This window comes from Mya arenaria, chromosome 8 (genome assembly GCF_026914265.1).
Source record: "Mya arenaria isolate MELC-2E11 chromosome 8, ASM2691426v1".
Lineage (NCBI taxonomy): Eukaryota > Metazoa > Mollusca > Bivalvia > Myida > Myidae > Mya > Mya arenaria.
The window spans coordinates 48,388,510-48,410,787 of NC_069129.1; the positions used below are offsets into that span (position 1 = coordinate 48,388,510).

The 22,278-nt window shown below is 33.9% G+C and overlaps 2 protein-coding genes across 6 annotated transcripts; one reads left to right on the forward strand and one right to left on the reverse strand.

Moving 5' to 3' along the window:
* Window positions 1–2,418: 2,418 nt before the first annotated feature.
* Window positions 2,419–12,168, reverse strand: LOC128242392 (uncharacterized). The gene is made up of 3 exons (XM_052959530.1): window positions 12,016–12,168; window positions 7,605–7,816; window positions 2,419–5,418 (listed from the first exon to the last, which is right to left on the reverse strand). The coding sequence occupies exons 2-3, from the start codon at window positions 7,811–7,813 to the stop codon at window positions 4,503–4,505; spliced, it is 1,125 nt and encodes a 374-aa protein (XP_052815490.1). The 5' UTR covers window positions 7,814–7,816; window positions 12,016–12,168; the 3' UTR covers window positions 2,419–4,502.
* A 21-nt stretch (window positions 12,169–12,189) lies between these two features.
* Window positions 12,190–14,087, forward strand: LOC128242396 (uncharacterized). Of its 5 annotated transcripts, none has more exons than XM_052959537.1 (2): window positions 12,190–12,277; window positions 12,629–14,087. In XM_052959537.1, exon 2 carries the CDS (start codon window positions 12,790–12,792, stop codon window positions 13,537–13,539), a length of 750 nt encoding a protein of 249 aa, XP_052815497.1. In that variant the 5' UTR covers window positions 12,190–12,277; window positions 12,629–12,789; the 3' UTR covers window positions 13,540–14,087. The 5 variants fall into 5 exon arrangements, with proteins under 5 accessions (XP_052815497.1, XP_052815498.1, XP_052815494.1 ...); XM_052959538.1 differs by having other exon boundaries at window positions 12,247–12,386; XM_052959534.1 differs by lacking the exon at window positions 12,190–12,277 and adding an exon at window positions 12,284–12,481.
* The last annotated feature ends 8,191 nt before the right edge of the window (window positions 14,088–22,278 follow it).

Genomic DNA, 22,278 nt, shown 5'->3' on the forward strand with positions numbered 1-22,278 from the left:
AGTATTTACATTAAAGTAATGTATAAAATCTCAAAAACATAAAGCTTGAATTGATTTATTTTTTTGCTAAAATGTAGGAATTTTATCCCGCAGGAGAAAAACCCCGTACTAAAAAGCGGTTTTTTTTGTTTCGCGTTATTTCACTTCCGGTGTCGAAGCATAATGTTTCTTTTGATATAAGATGTTGTTTTGAGCTAAAATAATTTGAATCGTGTATTATTGAAACCCCGCGGGATTTTCCCCCAGCTCTTGAAAAACGGGAGAAAAATCCCGCGGGAGTGTGAAAACCCCCGTGTTTTTATGCAAAAACCCCGCTGGGGCCCGAAGTTGGTGGGTCAATTAGACAAACTTCCAAAAACATTTCGCAAACAAAAAACACCAAAATCACACCTTAATGAAGCCTTCTAACTAAATTATAGGTCAGTATTCGATTACAGCGTATTTAAAGGGTACTTGAGTTTGCGAAATCTAGGATTTGCAAACACAAATTGGAGGTCGTTAATAATTATTTGGTCAAATTAGCCAAAACACGCACGGTTAAATGGTTATACGACAGTAAATTTATTCACCATGTAATCTATGATATTGATGTGTCTATACGGCTAAAAAGTACGTAGCGCTCGATGGATACGTTAATCTTAAATCATTAATCAGACGACGGTACCGTTTTTATAAATATATGGTATGCAGAATCTATGCATATGTTAATATGTCAAACCTTTCTCATTTATCATTCTACATGCATCTAGGTGCATTTTCTACATCAATGTATACATTGCAAATGGAAATATGTCACAGGATGATGCGTTATTCTGTACAAAAAAAACAAATGCTTAATCAGACATACCATTTACAATATGTTTTAATACATCATCAACAAATATTGGTGATATTAAACATAAATATTGGAACATTTTGAATTTTTCTGATAAATAAATCTCTACATGAAATGGCTTCTAGACGCCCTTAAAATACGCAGGATTTTCTCAAAAATAGTACTCTCGATACTAAACCGTGTTCCTCCAATAAATGTTTAAGACGTAAATGTACACATTGTAACACTATCAATGTTAGTTTACAATTTCATAGTAGCCTCACAGGTTTAACATATAATTTACATTTGAATTTAATTGTTTTTTTCTAGCGATCTAATATATCTTGTAACATGTAAAAATGTTATATTCAATATGTTCAAAACTAATCTATTTGTGTCTCGCAGAATGAATTCACATAGATTTGATATCAAAATTTGTTTAATCAACCTTCCATCAATTGTCGCTATCCATTTTGGATCACACGACAACGACTGCTCATTGTCAGATTTTTATTTTCTTCCCATAGATGTTGTTCATAATAATCAAGACCGCCTATGTAAGGAAACATTCTGGATCCATAAACTTAAAGATGAACTCATTCTCCTAGATAAAATTTACCACAATTAATAATGTTGTTTCAATATTTCAAAAAGGATGAATAAATGTCGAAACAAATGGTTTTTCTGATAGATACCAAGTTAAATTTAAAAGAAATGAGACAGCAAATCTTTTAGTAATCACCAATCATTTGATATGGTTGCGCTTTCTTCTATTAAATACACGGATGACGATCTTGTTATCAGTAACTAATATTTTCGATTAATGTTTTACTTAGTGAGAAGTTACAGGTTTATCAGTAAATATTAATGTGTGTTATACATGTGTATGTATTGATTTTGAATAAGAGTATCACTTTAAAACGATGTTTCTCAAATGTCTAAATAATAACTTTTTATAAAAACATAAATTTAACTGACCGTTAAGGTGTGTTATGGATTTAACGGATGACTAAGGTAACGTACTATTAAATTTAACTGAGGTTTTGAGCAACTGGCCCCTTGTGGAAAAAACCTGTTCATGTATGTGAATAGATCCGTTGGCATTCGTTTGAACACAGCATAGTACTTCGCCGACTCTTCATGGTTGTTTTCGATCAATTTAAAAGTCAACTATGCGCGGAATACCTCGTACTCGTTTTGATAAAATGTAACGAGAATCCGTCATCATAAGTGGAAAATGAAATCGCTTACTCCACCATCACCCTTGTTTCACTACTAGCTGTTTGCCACCAGTTTTACTCTGTGACTCAAAGAGTTTTTGTTATACCGCAGCTGTCAAGAAACATGCCCTTGACATTCCGTTCGAACAAATAAGGCATATTTTCTCGGTAACGATATAATGAATGATGGAATAATCGCAAACAGATATTTGTACTTTCAGAGACACATTAGCCATTTATGTACTAACTCGGACAAACAAAAAAATGCATAATCAATACCGATCAAATGGAAATTATTTTTCAAGTTTTATTCCGAAAAAAAAACTCACAATAAAATGTCAAATAAGTCAACACCAATTTCGTTAGGCATATGCTCAATAGAACCAACGTTTGCTTGGTATACAATACCTACAGGACGAGCCATTCACATAATATTCAACATCATCGCCAGTCAATACTCCCGTTAAGGTCAGGGATTTGGTTTCGCCGGGCCACTGTACTCGGGAATTGGTCTGTTTCTTTTGGTTGCGTTTTATTTTACATCGTTTTCATTGTCAAAATGTTCATTTAATTTTCATATGTATTGCAGGTGTGGGCGATTCACTTCGTTGCTACCACTGAGGTGGCGGGCTAAATAACTTTGAAATTGTGACGATCCAATGTATGACCATGCAGATTGTATCTGACATGCCAGCGTATGATCATTTGTAAAGGCAAAACGTACGTTGACAAAAAAGAAATGGGTAAACAACAAGCAATGTCGTAACAGAAATACCAGGAAAAGACAAGCTTTGTTATTTTGGTATTTTGTGACTTTACTTTGAAAAAAAAGTAAAAACCATTTCTAACTTATATGAACACGAATCAATTCGCCAGAAAGCGGCGATGAAAGCAGCGCCGTTTGGTAACCATATGGGTTGGAAAGGCATTTCAGCTAATATACACAGACGGAGAGGAAATGTCAAATCGCTCAATTTCGCGCGAGTGACCTGTAATCCATTTTGATGGAGATGGAAAAAACTAAAGTATGGCGATGAATCATAGCGTGAATGAAAAAAACGCAACGAAAATGTTGATGAGATTCAGACATTCCAAGAATAAATAAAAATATCTAAAGACGAAATTGCAAGATTTGTCTTGAACGCGTTGCGGATGTAATTTACCTTTCCTGTGGAAATATTACTATATGCACTCATGACAGCATCTGCAAATAACAATTGTCCAGTATGCCGAACAGGCATAGTTAAATGTCAATATGCTGAGTATTCAGAAACAAATGACGAGGACAACTGGCCGTTAAACAATGGGCACATCGCGAGTGTGTTAGTTCCACACATTACCATACTAAGAATAAAATGTCATAATCTTTAAATATATTATTGTCACCTTAATGAAATTAAATGAGATTAGATTAAGAACAGTTTTGGCAAACTATTTTAGAGAACAATAAATATATAGTCACAACACAGACACAAAGTAATTGTTGAAATGAATAGATATTTTTAATACATATAAATATACTTTAGCAACCGTATATACTAAAAAATGGAATTATAACTAACAGATTAGTTTAACTATATTCTTAAAGCTCAAAAGTATGAAGTCTATATAAAAGTTAACTAGTATGTCTCTCACACATGTATGTTATTCACTAAAAATACAATATAAAAAACGTAACATGATAAAAATGAATCGACTTATCATACTTATACATTAATGTGTCAACTAGCTAAAACTGTATTGTGAACGTATAAACTGAGATCCTCTTTATCAGATGTAACTTATTTAATAAACCTTTGCATATTTTATCTACGCCTTTAAAAAATAGGGGTATATATTAACGTCTATTAGCAGAATAAAGACTTCAGACTAGAACAAAATGATATTCTTCTTATAAGACTTGACAAATATTACATTCCTCTGATCAAAAGATATAGGATCTTATATCATTCTATTTTTTTTAATATTGCATAAGTTTTAAGTCAAGCACTATTATTCTAAAACAATGCTTTTGTTGTTTTTCATTCAAGTTTTGAATAAAGTTATCATTTAGTCTCAGCTTAACATAAGCTAGAAATACTTAATAATTGTCACATCTTGAAACTGGTTTGGGAAACTGTCACAGTCAAAAAAGTAAGATAGATTTATCATAAAACGTTACAATAAAATAGTACATATATGTCTGGTTATTTACACGTCAAAGCTTTATGTATATGAAGATCTTAAACAGGAAGGTTTCAAGCTAATCCAAAGAGGCAAGGCAGGTGACACTAAAAGGCGTTTTGGGCACATTTTGACCGCTGTGTTGCAAACTTATCTCTTTTACCATGAATAACGAAAAGTAGTTTACGTACTGTGAGCAACTTTAAATATTAGTAATTCAATAGAAAACCACTGAAGATGCATGCAGGTTCTTCAGCATGTGTGATTATTTTTTTCAGAAATTGTCAAGAAAAAGGCCCAGTTATTTATCCTTTAATGATATATCCTAGTGCATCCAGGTCACATACATTGGCGCATACTTTAATATGTTTTATCATACATTTCTTGCTGTACAATATCTTCTTTTTGCACTTCCGACACGTAAGTTTAACCTTATTCATTTCTCCAGATCTTTCTTGCTTTATTTTTTTACCGATTGTTGCTCCAACTTGTTCAACCTGGCTCGTACTTTTTCTTTTCATGTTTACATTTGTTGCTGCTACGGGTCTACTCGGTGTTGTGATTGTAGTGCTATAATCACCATATTCATTTCTTACTGTCTCAGCAGTTTTGGATTCGTCATGCACATGCACAAACTGCATAGTATCTTCCGACCCCTCTATTATACCATGCTCTGTCTGAAGTCGAAATTTCTTGTTTGGCTCTTTAAACTTAGGTGAGATAAATGTTCTGTTTCCCATGTTACAGTTTTTCTCTTGCTTGTTCACTGTTTGTTCGCTCTCAGTGCGGAAAGGTTTATCTTGTGTTCCCTTGTACTCTTTCTGTGTTGGCTTCTTGATATGTGTTGGGTAAACGTCTTTAGTTACAGGTTGTTGTTTGCCTGCTTCTGTTTTTTGACTGACATTGCGCTTTACGCTCCCAGTGCAAAGAGACTTATCTTGCATTTCTTTGTCTTCATTCATTGTTAGCTTCTTGCCTTTTGGAGGGATAACGTCTTCAGTTACGGTTTTGATTTCTTTAATTGTTTGACCGACACTGCGTTTTACGCTCCCAGTTGTGACAGGCTTATCACCTACACTGTGATTAAGAGTGATATAATACTCGGTTGTTCTATGCGATATGTAGATAATACCAAACACTTTCAACTGATTTGTATAACTGATTAACCTTTTAGCGAACATCCAAATTTTCGTCGACAGTTCAGTAGTATCCGCACTAACTCTGAAAATGCAAATACCATTATGTAACCAAGGCAAAGTTATATCTTATTTAATCTAAAGTGATAACAATATTTATATTTAAATTCTGAATTGAATCATTATAACTAGAGGTTTTAAGTGACAACATACGAAAGGATCATTCGCAACGAAAAGAGTTAAAAGGAACAAGAGGGCCATATTAGCCCTAAATCGCTCACCTGAGTTAAAGAGTTTAACCTTTGTAATAAAAAAGCTTGGTATTTGTTGTATTGAAAAACATACTGATCAAACATGTTTCCAGGATAATCAATGACAGGACTTGTCACAGTTGCCATCACACTGAAAGGATTTCATTCAGTTGCCTGCACACTAACAGGACTTGATAACTGAATGCACACTGACAGCACTTGGCACAGATACCTGCACACTGATAAGATTTTTTCCAGTTGCCTGCACACTGACAGGACTTTATTTAATTGCCTGCACACAAATAGGACTTCATTCAATTGCCTGCACACTGAAAGAACTATGTTTAATTGCTTGCACACTGAAAGAACTTCTAGTATAGTTACACAAACAACAATCAGTGCACCATCCAATAAAATAAAAAAAACTGCCTTAAGCTCTTATAATCAAATATCGGAAAAATCTATTCCCTTATTACTTAAAATAAAAGTGGAATCTCCAACTAAAAGGGAGACGATATAGCAAGACTTAATGCCCTTGTTTCAAGAGCTAACCTTACATAACTATCAGATTTTAACATTTTGGCCATTTTGTTGTTGTTGTTTTTTTGTTGTTGTTGTTGTTGTTGATCAATCTTGACCGTTGGTGTATTTTTGTAGAGGGTCACACAATGAATCTTTCTGTAAAGCTTAATTGAATTTGGAGTGGTAGTTTTAGAGGAAATGTTTTTTTAAAGCAAAATAGGAAGTTGGCCATTTTGTTGTCGTTGTTGTTGTTGATCAATCGTGACCCCTTGTTGTACTTTTGTAGAGGGTCACCCAAGGAAACCTCCTGTAAAGTTTCATTGAATTTGGACAGGTAGTTTCAGAGAAGATATTTTTTAAAGCAAAACAAGGAAGTCAGCCATTTTGTTCAACGTTGTTACTGATGTTTCATTTAATTTGGCCAGGTAGTTTCAGAGGAGAAGTTTTTTAAGCAATTGTTGACGGACGGACTGACTGACGGACGGACGCCGGACAAAGACCGATCACAATAGCTCACCTTGAGCACTTTGTGCTCTGGTGAACTAAAAAAAGACGAAATAAGCCTAAACCAAACCATATAATTAAATAAATCACATACTCGTACATCAACGAAACTTTACGAAGCAGACATGGTTAATTGACGGCTTAGCTTTAAAAAAGACCTTTGCAAATGAAATGAGTGAAATGAATAAATGAGTGTCATATCCCCACAAAAAAATCTGAGTCGACGGGGGGCAGAGGACGATGTTCGGGCGATCACGCATGAAAGGGTTGACGTATTGTTTAGTACACATGTTTCGCACATTAAAATACAGATTTAGTTTGACGTTATAAATTGCAAACTCTTAATAAGTTATGTCCTCTTTTCAGCTAAGAAAGTTTAAAGTTGCACTCTCACAATTGAAGGTTTTGACAACTTTTTTTTATTTTTTGTCTTGGAACGAGCAAATTTTTGCAAACATCCATGGAAACCAGTCATATAAGACTGCTGACAAAAATTTAGATCGCAGATTTTTATATTTAAGTTGAAAAATGGATGTTTTATGCGTTTTTCCTAAACCGTTAGTAACGGGTTAAGCCATGAAACATTTCGAACTGAAATATGAAAATCTACGATCTGAATTTTGTCAGCAGTTTTATATCAATGGCTTGCAGATATTTACGCAAAAATTTGCTCTTCCCAAGACAATAAATGAAACAGTTGTAAAAATGGTATATCTGTGAGAGTGCAGATTTAAAGCAAAACTCGGTGTATGGGCGATAACTTATGAGAGGTATAGTGGATTTAGATAATTATGCGTACGCGTGTTTCACACGATAAAATACTTTGGTTCCAATCTACTAAGCGTTGGTGGAGATACGGCCACTTTTCAAATTTCGCATTATCTTATTTTTTATCATTGGTTTCCCTTGTATATACATCGTGTTGGGGTGCTGACAGGTCTGCTTGCAGGTAAATTGGGTTTTAGTTTTTTCTTTTATCAAATAAGTCGCATACCTGTGATTTTTTTCGACACTCTGCTGAGATTGACCTGCGCCGACCTCTTCGTTGTTATTTATGTTGATGTCAATTTTCAGCGTCTGTTCTTTTTCCTTGTCCTTTTCCAAACAAACAACACCAAACACCTTTAGCTGTTTCATCGGAAGAACATTACTGCACGCTCTCCTAATGGCTGTTTTGAACGCTGTGTTGTTTGAATCAGACATGACCTGAAGAAAATCGTTATCATTAATCAAAAATTCCAATTCCACAATGTTAATATCTGCAGCACACCAAAAGTAAAATAACAAAGGGTTGAAAAAAAGAGAAGAAATACGAACAAAGGAAATGTTATCGTACTAAAAGTAACAATGACGGCAATTTAAGTTAAGACACAGTTCAACTAACGATGGCGACGGAGGTTAGGTAGGAGTAAGAATTTTGTTCTTCTTTTACTCGACATTTGTAGGAATTTCCATTCCTGAAATGACGTCATAAACAAATCACATTTTTGTATAGTCCTGTTTTGTATAAGAGTTTAGCTGACCGTTCCAAGGCGGAACCTAACAATCCTTAGTAAGCATAACTAGTTCTTATATATATAGTATTTATGCAATGTGCTGATTGTGGAGTTGTTCTTCCATGTTTCTTGTTTGTGATATTTTGCTTTTATGTTCCATGTCTTTGGCGTTTACTCAGTGCCATCAACCCTGGTTTAAACATTTTGCTACTGAGCTTGTTTCTGTAGTTTTTCGTATAAATATTCATACAACTTGTACGAACATGTTATTTGTGCATATTTTAGATGTTTGTATATTACCAAGTTTCAAAAATGAAATTGCTGTACTATGTGCTGATGCCTTCCGTACAAAAAAGGATGTTCGTTCATTTCCTGAAATACTTGAAACGTGAAATAGTTTCTTATTCATCCGTTTATCTGAAATGCCTTTCGTGTTGCCAAAACGAGTCAAATTTAAATCAAATTACTTAATTGGTAATTTCCCTTTGATTGAAAATAGACCAACCATAGACACCTTAAAATAATAGCATCAGTGAATGTCAGCTCAATATATCTTTCATCCTTTACGTTTAACATTTTGAGAAGCCATTTTATTGCATTGCTTGGAGCGCGAATCTCTAAAGATCTCAAAGTAAGGTTATTTCAGTAAGATCGAGATACCAATTAAAAGGTAAAACAATTGCCAAACAATCTCATATAGTTAAAAGGATGTTTAACTTAAATCTGACTGTACTTTAATAAGTTTTATTTGCAAAAAATACTTTACTTGTGTGTTTTTTTATATTGAAATTATTTCATGCCCTATGCGATTTTAGGTTTTGGGAGTTATCATTTTAAAAATGATCTTAACAATGGCACCAGAAAACATCCTTTTTTAATTTTAGAAAAATATTCGACGGCCATTTAGAAAATATATTAGAATGTTTCCGAAAAAATCCAATTGACAGTAAAAATCATTTAAATTTAGATAAAATGCTATGTATAAAAGGTAGACCTCAACACACGGTACTTTGATCTGAAAACGGCGTTAGCATGATTTGTTTTTCATAGAATATGAGAATTATATTAATAGGGATATAATAAAAGGACTCGTTGCGCTCGTCTAGCCCATCTTAATCATAATGAGCTTACATAATAAGTTACATACCATACCATATATCACAATCTCATTAAGTTCAGATTCTCAATTAACGCTACGTGACATCACGCTGTGGGAATATGAGGACATTCCGTTCGGGTTCATCTGAGATTGGCCGTTGATAAGCCAATCAAATAACTCGTTACAAGTTACGAAACGTCAGAATTTGGTCATGGCATTAAAACTCTTCATTCACAGACTTTTTAAAATACACAACATTATTCAATATATTGATCGTTTAATAATGATATCACAATGTTAAACGGTTAAGAATCGAATTGCTTCATTTGTTTGGAATAATTACTTGATCTGTAGTTGAAATAAATTTTGGTGTGATGCCGATGGTAGCAGTTCAAAATGTCCCAGGATGAAACGTTATATGGTGAAAACGTCAAGAATTTAGTCAAAACGTTCCCAAACAAGAGTCAAACCGCAGCTTTTTTATTATATGTATTTATGATTGAAATACAAATACATTTTTGGCATATCTCCTAATGTGTTATTGCAATAAGAATGTTTGTTCTAAAACGCAACTTATTAAGACATTTGGCATAAAAAGATATGTTTTTTTTTATATAACAAACATTTTCTTCTTCTTTTTTTTTGTATTTCATTTCATTTATTAAGAAAGTATCATTAGTTCAAAGAGCCAACGTAATTGATGAACCTTTATTCCTGAATACATATTTAATCTAAAACAGAAGTAGTATATTGTAAATACAAAGTATTGTTTTTGGTGAAAATTATATTGCTGAATGTGTAAATTTGTGCGCGACAATGTCGAATTTCCCGTGCATTGCATAAGGAAAAACGTGCGTCGTGCTCAGCATGGGATCCGATACCAGAGCTGTGAAGAATGGCAGCACGTGCAATTCAGGTTATGGGAGCATATTTAATTTGTCATATACACAGGATATACCGTCGATCCCATACAACACGTTTCAAAAATGTTATAAATTTCTATAATTAATGGTAAAAATGCCAAAATATGTCCAGTTTCCGATCACTCTGATTCGTTAAAGTCATTCCAGATAATGTTTTTAAGCCTTCTTATTAATAATTTGAAGAGCGTTTCCTTTCCATAAACCGAATGTCACTGATTTTTGCAAAACACATTGCTTTAAACATTTTTTTGAAAGTTTGCTCTTAAATCATGTATTTATAATTTTTATATCATACCTTGCCTACCCGACCACTTTTGTAACGAAGTAAATGAATGTTAATGGTTTAGTAGAAATATCACAATAAAATAAGTACAAGTTTAAGTGATTATTTGCAAACACGTTTAGCATTTGGGATTATGTTTGTATCTACATCACTACAGTTAAATCATGGAACATGCGCTGTTATTGAGCTTATGTCATTGATTTTCAAAGCCACTTATGTGGAGTGTCACTTAGGACACCCGTTTTGACAAACGGACATGTTGCCTTTGGTAGCTATTCTTTTATATTTTTTTTATTTCATCCATGTTATACGAAATACCAAATGTACATAAGGATAAAAACGATTAACTTCTGAACTGAAAAAAATAATTTCTTGCTTATCTCCTCAGACGCGGAGTTCCGCCGCAGGGTCATACAATCGGGCGAATCCAGACCTTACCATTTATATCAAACTCTGCAGTTAACGAGCATCCCGGCAAAACCTGGCGGGTTTTCAACGAGGAAAACAGTTTTGTCCTCGGAGAAAACCCGCGTCCATCGACTTTCTATCCACGGAGTGAACGAGGAAAGTGGGCCTAACTCGTTAAGTGTACTATAACACTCCAACAAAGTAAAGTATGAACCAAAGCCGCCCCACTTCCCTGGCACACACTACTGTATACATGCTTATGAACATTTAAGTGTGTATGAAGAGTAACATTTAGGACCCGTCTATATCACCATCATACGGCTTCCGCACCTTTATTTATTCACCTCCATACTGTTACTTTGTTATTTTTTGTACAGGCCGGGAGATGATGACTGGACACCTAGCCAAAATTTAATTCCTCACTTCACCTTACCCCACCTCACTCACTCAGTTATTCTTTTTCAATCATTAACTTAGTGTTTTACATTAAAAAATTTCAAGGCAAATGTGATAAAATGCGACAGGTAAATACTAAAATTTTACCTGTAGCATTTTTTACCCTCTCACAATGTTTTAAACAGTTTTCAGACACATCAATTTTCAGCCGCTTATTTAAGTCATTTCCCTTTATGGTATATTTAGATATGCGTGGTTGAATGTGTCCTATTATAATAAATTCTAGAAAAAGGACCAAAACTCAATGTTTCGATTTTGTCTTTCATCATCACCTACCACCCCACACCATCCCCTTGCCTCCAAAAAACTCATATCATTGTTCCTCCTCCGGTTCGTCCAACCCTAGAGCAGCTAGATCTTACTCTTAATTAACCTTGTATTTAAACAAACTGCAAACGACGAATTAAGTTTGTATCACACCGGTCTTTAAGAAAAGATGATAAAGAATAAGTTGTTAACACAAACATGCAGTAAATAGATATATAAAGAAACGATAGGGCACCACCACTGGTTCCATGAGCTTGATAAGTACCGCAAGTCACCCGAAGAACGGTACATATACATATAAATAATTCGACCCAAACAAAATGAGAAACTTCCCCTTTTTTCTGAAGCTTTAACTTATTTAGTAATTCATTCAAGTTATAAAAATAAATAGTGGTAATTTGTTTTCAATTTAAATCCAAATATACATTTTGATAATCAATTTACTTCATTTGCACAAAATAAACTGTATTTACCTGAATTTAAATCCAAATATAAATTTTAATAATTAATTTACTTCATATGCTTAAAATAAACTGTATTTAGCTGAATATACAAGTACAAGTGGGTTACTCAAATTTTCACAAAATTCAAGACGAGTGTTTATCAGCGTTTCAAGGTTAACCTTGTTTACCCTGTGTATTGATTCACTGTTATTATCTTCCGCATTGAGTTTCAGTATAAACATGCATTGTATTATTTACAATTTGATAGCGAAATAGCAAAATGGCCGCATGAGTACGTTCAAGAAATACATTGAAAATAATGTTTACTGTGTTTCCGCACGGAGTACATGCATTTTGATCTTACAATTTCATGGCGTAAAGCAAAACCGCCACATGAGTTTGTGCGTTTAAAGCATGAAATACAGAATTTACTGTGTTAAAAAGGAATATATTTATAAACTTACTTAAAGTTACATTGTGCGTCATTACAAACTAAGTAATTGAGTTTTTTGAATTACGTATCCACCGCTTTGACATGTTCAAGCATGTTTTCATTTATGATGCTGTTATCAGGATTCCATGTCTTTTTATGGGAAAACTTTTAAATACATGCATATCATTGCGATATCATTTACTTTTTCAGCGCATTTTCCTTAAGGAAAGGAATTATTTTTCTTAAGAGGAAAGCAGACTTTTGGTCAGAGGTCGAAACATTTGAGCACAGAAGTTTTCAAAGTAATAAAGTAAGGCACAGAGAGGAAGACGAAAAAGAGTGTGTATATTGACAGTCTTCAACTTACGACAATGCCTAAAGTTGAGTTTGAAAAGCTCTTGGACAAACGGAATCCGGAAATAGGATATGCTTCAAATTTGGCACGATTATACGATGAGGGCGACGATATTGAAGAACACACGACAACTTTGAAACATAAACATAACGAAACTGGTGAACCGTCTAAAAGAAAACTTTTTAAGGAAAAGGATAAACGCTACCGGGAAAAAGTACCATTTACTTTTAAAAGATCGGTTAAGGCACTCGTCCTACATGTGAAAAATATTCTTCAACAGCTTTCTGAAAAGAGGGGACCCGTTGAAAAGTTTGTAATTGGTAAAACACACGCCAGAAAACTGAAAAAGGTTCCGTTTGATCCGTTCAAATTTAACACATGGCGACTTGCTGATGGCGTCAACGGACGATGGAAGACTTCCTACGAAAAGGAAGGATACGACGGTTTGATCGTTCTTTGTGCGATAACAAAGGACCTCCTCCCAAAGGCTGATCCCATTAACAAGCCTCAGTTGCGTCTCGCTTTGTCTGCATCTGCGTCCCTCCAGGAAACAGACGACAGCGATGATGAAGTTGAATGCGAGCTCTACCACCAGCAGCACTATATTCTCGCCCTTGAACAGCAGCTCATCCACTATTTCGCCTATGTGGAGCAGGATCCACGCCTGGGAAACCTGTCCGTGTCCACCGGAAATATGGAGCGACAAAACGCTGTCGCTGGTGTCCTTTATGTCGCATTCAAACTTAAAGGTTTGCAAGAAGAATAAAAACAAGGAGGGTTGAACGAACCTTTTTATCATCATTGAATTGTTTTGGAAATCTAAAATCAGTTTCTTTGAAATGTTTCTTACGGCTTTAGAATGTTTGGGCATAAACTCTGTTTTTACTTTGTCGACATTTGGATTGAGTGTTTTTACTTTGTCCACGTTTGGATTGGATATGGTCATCATTAAACCCGCTTAAATGGAGCACAGACGAGAACATCACACGTGTCTATGACTTTTTTCAGAGAATAGAAACAGAAAAGAACAATAACTCAAACGTTTCATATTCAAAGTTCTTTAAACTCATATTTTGGTTTTCATGTCATGTACAAACTGATAGATGTATTGTTGTATGTATCATACGATATATCATTACTTTCACTGACAAAGCATGGGAAACTGTCCGTGGCTATGATATGTTTTTATAAATTTCAAATTGTAGTGAAGTTCATGATTTAAAAACAAATAGAAAACAATAATGTGTTTATTATTTGACCAAATTGTAGCCAGCATACGACTTGTACTCTGAAATAAATTTAATCTGAACTATATTTTTTTCTTATTTCTAGGCCATATAAACCCTGAATAGTAGTAGGAGCCAAAGAGGGCGTACGTATAAATAGAGCCAATATAATTCGATGCTGAAGTCGATTCAGGGTGTGTTCTTGGTGCATGGATAGGTTCCCTATATATTGTTTATAAATCCAACATCTTTGGTTCCTGAAAGGTTTGATTCTTCTGTACCTTTAAAATACCACATAAGCTACAATAGGATATTTATATCAAAACCAAGATTGCTCTGTCGCCTAAGCTGTCAAATAAAGATCAGGAAGTATTTCATACTCGAGGACACTTGCGAATTAATCTCTCTTGCGGTCTGTGAATAAACGTCTTATAAAATAATCCTGGTCTGTCTCTTTATTTTGATGTTAAATTTATTTTCCTGTATTCATTATATTTATAAATGGTAACATACACCCCGTACCTGAACGATATGAATATTGAGTGGGCGAAGTATCAATTATGGCTTTATGCCGGCTTTATAAAACTTCTAGGTTTACGAGACATAACTTGTTTACTCGCGAAAGCTATACGGGTTATGCGAATATTCAGTGAAGCATATCCAAACGTTTCGTTAACACAACTAAACTACAGGTAAGTGAAGGTGTCTCCTTTCGGCAAGAGTTATATGGGAAACAAAATCGAGTATTTAGAGGAGTTTATTTTGGAAAACCGTAAATCGTTCTAATTACCGTAAATTGTTCTCGTATTGTGTATGGCGGGTGTTTTGAATGGTTAAATTGAAAACAAACATCAACTTGATGTTAATTCTCATGATTGAGACTATTGTTTAAAAGAAAGCACATGGTTTAGGTTATGGTTGATAAACAATCCCCCCACCAAATCAAAAACTATATAAAATAAAACAAACAATGAGGGTAATGTGCGTTTCTTTTCTTTTTCATCAAATATACGTTCCTGGTAGAATGGGATCAATTTGAGCATTCTTAACTCAATATAGACATATTTCTGAATTCGTTTGTTATTTGGGATCCAGTGTTTATAAGCTATCATTCTAAATATGTAGGTATATGGGATTCAGTTTTGAGCATTCTTTACTCATCACACATATTTCTAAATACGTTGTTTATATGGGATCCAGTTTTCATGAGCAACCATATAATCGGCATATTTTTCAATATGTAGGTTATGTGGGATTCAGTCTTCATGAGCATTCATATACTAAGCATATTTTTTAATATGTTGGTTAAATGGGATTCAGTTTTGAGCATTCTTTACTCATCACACATATTTCAAAATATGTTGGTTATATGGGATTCAGTTTTAAGCATTCTTTACTCATCTGACATATTTCGAAATATGTACGTTATATGAGATTCAGTTTCGAGCATTCTTTACTTATCAGACACATTTCGAAATATGTTGGTTATATGAGATTCAGTTTTGAGTAATCTTTACTCATCAAACATATTTCAAAATATGTTGGTTACATAGGATTCAGTTTTGAGCATTCTTTACTCATCACACATATTTCGAAGTATGTTGGTTACATAGGATTCAGTTTTAAGCATTCTTTACTCATCAGACATATTTCGAAGTATGTTGGTTTTATGGGATTCAGTTTTAAGCATTCTTTACTCATCACACATATTTCAAAATATGCAGGTTTTATGGGATTCAGTTTTGAGCATTCTTTACTCATCACACATATTTCAAAATATGTAGGTTTTATGGGATTCAGTTTTGAGCATTCTTTACTCATCACACATATTTCGAAGTATGTTGGTTATATGGGATTAAGTTTAATATAAGCATTCTTTACTCATCACACATATTTCGAAGTATGTTGGTTATATGGGATTCAGTTTTAAGCAATCTTTACTCATCACACATATTTCGAAGTATGTTGGTTACATAGGATTCAGTTTTAAGCATTCTTTACTCATCAAACATATTTCGAAGTATGTTGGTTACATGGGATTCAGTTTTAAGCATTCTTTACTTATCACACATATTTCGAAGTATGTTGGTTATATGGGATTCAGTTTTGAGCATTCTTTACTTATCAGACATATTTCAAAAAGTGTTGGTTATATGGGATTCAGTTTTAAGCATTCTTTACTCATCACACATATTTCGAAGTATGTTGGTTATATGGGATTCAGTTTTAAGTATTCTTTACTCATCACACATATTTCGAAGTATGTTGGTTATATGGGATTCAGTTTAAAGCATTCTTTACTTATCACACATATTTCGAAATATGTTGGTTATATGGGATTCAGTTTTGAGCATTCTTTACTTATCACACATATTTCGAAATACGTTGGTTATATGGGATTCAGTTTTGAGCATTCTTTACTTATCACACATATTTCGAAATATGTAGGTTATATGGGATTCAGTTTTGAGCATTCTTTACTCATCACACATAATTCGAAATATGTTGATAATATGGGATTCAGTTTTGAGCATTCTTTACTCATCAGACATATATCGAAATATGTTGGTTACATGAGTTTCAGTGTTGAGCATTCTTTACTCATCACACATATTTCGAAATATGTTGGTTATATGAGATTCAGTTTTGAGCATTCTTTACTCATCACACATATTTCGAAATATGTTGGTTATATGGGATTCAGTTTTGAGCATTCTTTACTCATCACACATATTTCGAAGTATGTTTGTTATATGGGATTCAGTTTTGAGCATTCTTTACTCATCAGACATATTTCGAAATATGTAGGTTATATGGGATTCAGTTTTAAGCATTCTTTACTCATCACACATATTTCGAAGTATGTTGGTTATATGGGATTCAGTTTTGAGCATTCTTTACTCATCACACATATTTCAAAATATGCAGGTTTTATGGGATTCAGTTTTGAGCATTCTTTACTCATCACACATATTTCAAAATATGTAGGTTTTATGGGATTCAGTTTTGAGCATTCTTTACTCATCACACATATTTCGAAGTATGTTGGTTATATGGGATTCAGTTTTAAGCATTCTTTACTCATCACACATATTTCGAAGTATGTTGGTTATATGGGATTCAGTTTTAAGCATTCTTTACTTATCACACATATTTCGAAGTATGTTGGTTACATAGGATTCAGTTTTAAGCATTCTTTACTCATCACACATATTTCGAAGAATGTTGGTTACATTGGATTCAGTTTTGAGCATTCTTTACTTATCACACATAATTCGAAATATGTTTGTTATATGGGATTAAGTTTTGAGCATTCTTTACTTATCACACATATTTCGAAATATTGAGGTTATATGGGATTCAGTTTTGAGCATTCTTTACTCATCACACATATTTCGAAATATGTTGGTTATATGGGATTCAGTTTTGAGCATTCTTTACTCATCACACATATTTCGAAATATGTTGGTTATATGAGATTCAGTGTTGAGCATTCTTTACTCATCACACATATTTCGAAATATGTTGGTTATATGGGATTCAGTTTTGAACATTCTTTACTCATCACACATATTTCGAAATATGTTGGTTATATGGGATTCAGTTTTGAGCATTCTTTACTCATCACACATATTTCGAAGTATGTTGGTTTTATGGGATTCAGTTTCGAGCATTCTTTACTCATCACACATATTTCAAAATATGCAGGTTTTATGGGATTCAGTTTTGAGCATTCTTTACTCATCACACATATTTCAAAATATGTAGGTTTTATGGGATTCAGTTTTGACCATTCTTTACGCATCACACATATTTCGAAGTATGTTGGTTATATGGGATTCAGTTTTAAGCATTCTTTACTCATCAGACATATTTCGAAGTATGTTGGTTATATGGGATTCAGTTTTGAGCATTCTTAACTCATCACGCATATTTCGAAGTATGTTGGTTATATGGGATTCAGTTGTAAGCATTCTTTACTTATCACACATATTTCGAAGTATGTTGGTTATATGGGATTCAGTTTTGAACATTCTTAACTTATCACACATATTTCGAAGTATGTTGGTTATATGGGATTCAGTTTTGAGCATTCTTAACTTATCACACATATTTCGAAATATTGAGGTTATATGGGATTCAGTTTTGAGCATTCTTTACTCATCACACATATTTCGAAATATGTAGGTTTTATGGAATTCAGTTTTAAGCATTCTTTACTTATCACACATATTTCGAAATATGTTTGTTATATGGGATTCAGTTTTGAGCATTCTTTACTCATCAGACATATTTCAAAATATGAAGGCTATATGGCATTCAGTTTTGAGCATTCTTTACTCATCAGACATATTTCAAAATATGAAGGCTATATGGCATTCAGTTTCGAGCATTCTGTACTCATCAGACATATTTCTAAATACTTTGGTTATATAGGATCCAGTTTTCATTAGTAATTAAATAATTAGCATATACTTTTAAAATATGTTGGTTTTATGGGATCCAGTTATGATAAGCAATCATATAACATACTGAAAACAGAGAGACAGTGAGAACTGTACATTTATGTGTTTGTCAAATATATGTTTCTGATTAATTAAATGTACTAAACAGTATAAGATTCAGTTTTGAGCAAACTGTACTCGTCAACCATAATTGCTGGAAAAGTTTGTAATATGGGATCAGTTTTGTTAAGAAATCTTAAAACATTGAAAACAGGAGGCAATGTACGTTTGACGTTTTGGTCAAATACATACTCCTGTTGATGTTCCAATCAATTGTACCCCTACCCCCCGTGCGGTATTCCGGGATGGGCCGTGTTTTCAATTTCTAAGTGGCCCGACAATGATGAGTTAATGCTAGGGTTTTGTTTCCGCGCCAAATATAGCGGGAAATATGGGTTTTCTAGGATGTCCACGCGTGTGCATTTAGCAGTTTAGCAGGCATTTTCAAATAAGAGCAATTTAATGTGTGTGTGTGGGGGGGGGGGGGGGGGTGTACATGGGATTGGCTGGACCGAAACTCAAAGTACCTGGTATTCCTCACCATGAATGACTGTTGTTTCAATTAACTAATGCATTAAATGTTCTTTGCGATATCAGGTTTTGAACATTCTTTTATCATCAAACATATTTCTGTTTTGTACTCACTGCCACTAGGGCCATCGCCCTTGACTGTATTGTTCAGAAAACCTGGATGGTACCTAGATGCAAAACGAAATCACGAAACTTCGATGACAAAAACTTATCGGTAAGATGATGAAAAGGCGACAGTACGACAATTAAAAACGCATCATAACACGACAGTACGAGGATGAAAAGGCGATTTACTTTCGTGTTTTCAAAATCGTTATGGCACGTTTTTATCGTACTGTAGCGTTATTATTATCGCACCGTCGCGTAATCATCATCGTACTATCGTGTTTTTATCACCGAGCTTTCGCGTTTTCATCATTGAACTGTCGATTTTTCATAATCGAACTGTCACGTGATTATCATCGACCTGTCGCGTGTTTATCATCGAACTGTCGCGTGTTTATCATCGCGCTGTTGTGTTATCAATATCATATTATCGGGTGTGCATCATCGTACCGTCGTAATATCATCATCGTACTGCCGTGTTATCACTATCGTCCTGTCGTGTTACCATCATCGTACAGTCGTCTTACCATCATCGTACTGTCGTGTTATCAACATCCAATTGTCGCGTTATCATCATTTTACTGTCATGATATCATCCTCATACTGTCGTGTTATCATCATCGTACTGTCGTTTTATCATCATCATACTGTCGCGTTATTATAATTTTACTGTCATGATATTATCCTTATACTGTTGCGTGTTCATCATCTTATTGTATTGTTATAATCATCGTACTGTCATGTCATCATCATCGTACTGACATGTCATCATTATCGTACTGTCATGTCATCATTATCGTACAGTCATGTTATCATCATTGTACTGTCATGTTATCATCATCGAACTGTATTGTTAGCATTATCTAACTGTTTTATTATCATCATCTCGCTGTCGTGTTATCATCATCGTACTGTCATGTCATCATCATCTTACTGTATTGTTGTTATCATCGTACTGTCGTGTTATTATCATCGTACTGTCATGTTATCATCATCGTACTGTCGTGTTATCATCATCGTACTGTCGTGTTATTATTATCGTACTCTCGTGTTATTATTATCGTACTGTCGTGTTATTATCATCTTACTGTCGTGTTATTATTATCGTACTGTCATGTTATCATCATCGCACTGTCGTGTTATTGTCATCGTACTGTCGTGTTATTATTATCGTACTGTCGTGTTATCATCATCGTACTGTCGTGTTATTATCGTACTGTCGTGTATCCATCATCGTACTGTCGTTTTATCATCATATATATATATATAGCTGAACGTTCCTTTTGATGGTTTCAAGACAGTCACCCAGTTTGTTGGCACTGACATCGTTTCGCTTAGCACTGACATGCTTTTGCATGGCACTAACATTTTGCCATTCATTATCGTGGCAGTGTTTCTTAATGGCAGGGTGTCTTGATTTGGTTTAATTCGGAGGAGAGGGACTATGCAAATTTTACCAGAATTTGCAGTCAAATTCATAATTGTTTGAACGGTTGGAATTTGAAGAAGAATATGAAATGAAATAATTATAATATGAAATTCATGTACGGTCTCCAAACAATAAAAACTAAAACTGTTCAAGGAATTACTGCACATTTCACCCCCAAATTCTTTAGAGTATAATGTCGGGTACAACATACTATGGGTTAATACAGATGGCCGGGAAACGCCGCCGACTGGTTGGCATCGTGGTATCGGCATGCCCCAAACAATATCAAGCAACAGACGGCACAATGGTTGTGTGTAACCTTCTTTATAGGTTTTGAAGCTGAATGGTTTGTGATTTAAAAACAGGCAGAACGCGCTTTACATTTTCACCGCATTGTTTGTCCTAGTACACCGGGTTTTTTTCAAGTTACGTACCGAATACGCAGTGGTTACGTTGAACCAATATTATTTTTTTTAGGAGAAACGTAACTTATTTTCAAACGTTGTTTAATGTTTTATCTTGTACGCAAATTAGTCTATTGAGCATAGACTATATATCGTAAATTTATTTAGTAGTATGTGACCTAACTCGAGTTTTTTTCGATTGTTTATCGTCCGTTACGTCATATCCGCCCTGTCGAACCGCTCAAAGACGCACGCGACGTCATTTTGTTTCCCGCATTTTTGTTATAACTATTTTTTGGTCTTGGTTTTAAGTACATTTAAACATATAATATTAAGTACATGTTATGCAACATATCAATATAAATATATACTGTTCGATGTCATTTTAAGCACTTATAAAGCACAAATATGCACATGGCAATTTCTTAGTAAAAATAATAATAATAATTATAATAATAATAATTATAATAATGATAGTAATAATAATAATAATAATAATAATAATAATAATAATAATAATAATAATAATAATAATAATAATAATAATAATAATAATAATAATAATGATAATAATAATAATAATAATAATAATAATAATAATAATAATAATAATAATAATAATAATAATTTCAAGTAAACCATGTAATTAATTAATGATGAATTTTATTAATAAGTTATTCAACTACTCTCGAGCTCTCGTGCTTAGAACTACGTCAGCACTATCCATACGTCATTGCACGTGTAAAGGAATACTTTCCAACATGGTTGCACTCTGGTTCCGTTGTTTTCCGCCGAAGAATGTTAAAAAAATATTTTTCATGAAGAAACAGGACCTGGTCATTGAACTTGGGAAGAAGAGACACCTATTGATATTTGCAGTTTTCTCTTTACAGCAGATTTGATTCGAGAAGTAACACTCCAGACGAATAAGTAACAGTAGGCATTTATGACGCAATTTATCACGTGGTATATACACACTGAGTAAGTGATCACATACAACCGTACCCTTTGATCAGGTAAACCTAAACAAAACCACGGCAATATAAACAGTAAATTAATCTAATTACTACAATTAAATGATGAGAAACCCAATCGATACAGAAGCTTTATTAATAATTTATGTTGATTGAGATGTTATGAGTGCCGATGTTGTCATTGCAAATGCTGCTGCTGTTAATGTTCATGATGATTTGAATTTTAGGTACGCTGGGTCAGTAATAAGGGTGGCAGTGGTAAGGTGCATCTTGCGTGTTCGGTCCTAGGTCCCTGCTACATGTACTGAGATGAAGGCGCTTCTCGCGTGTT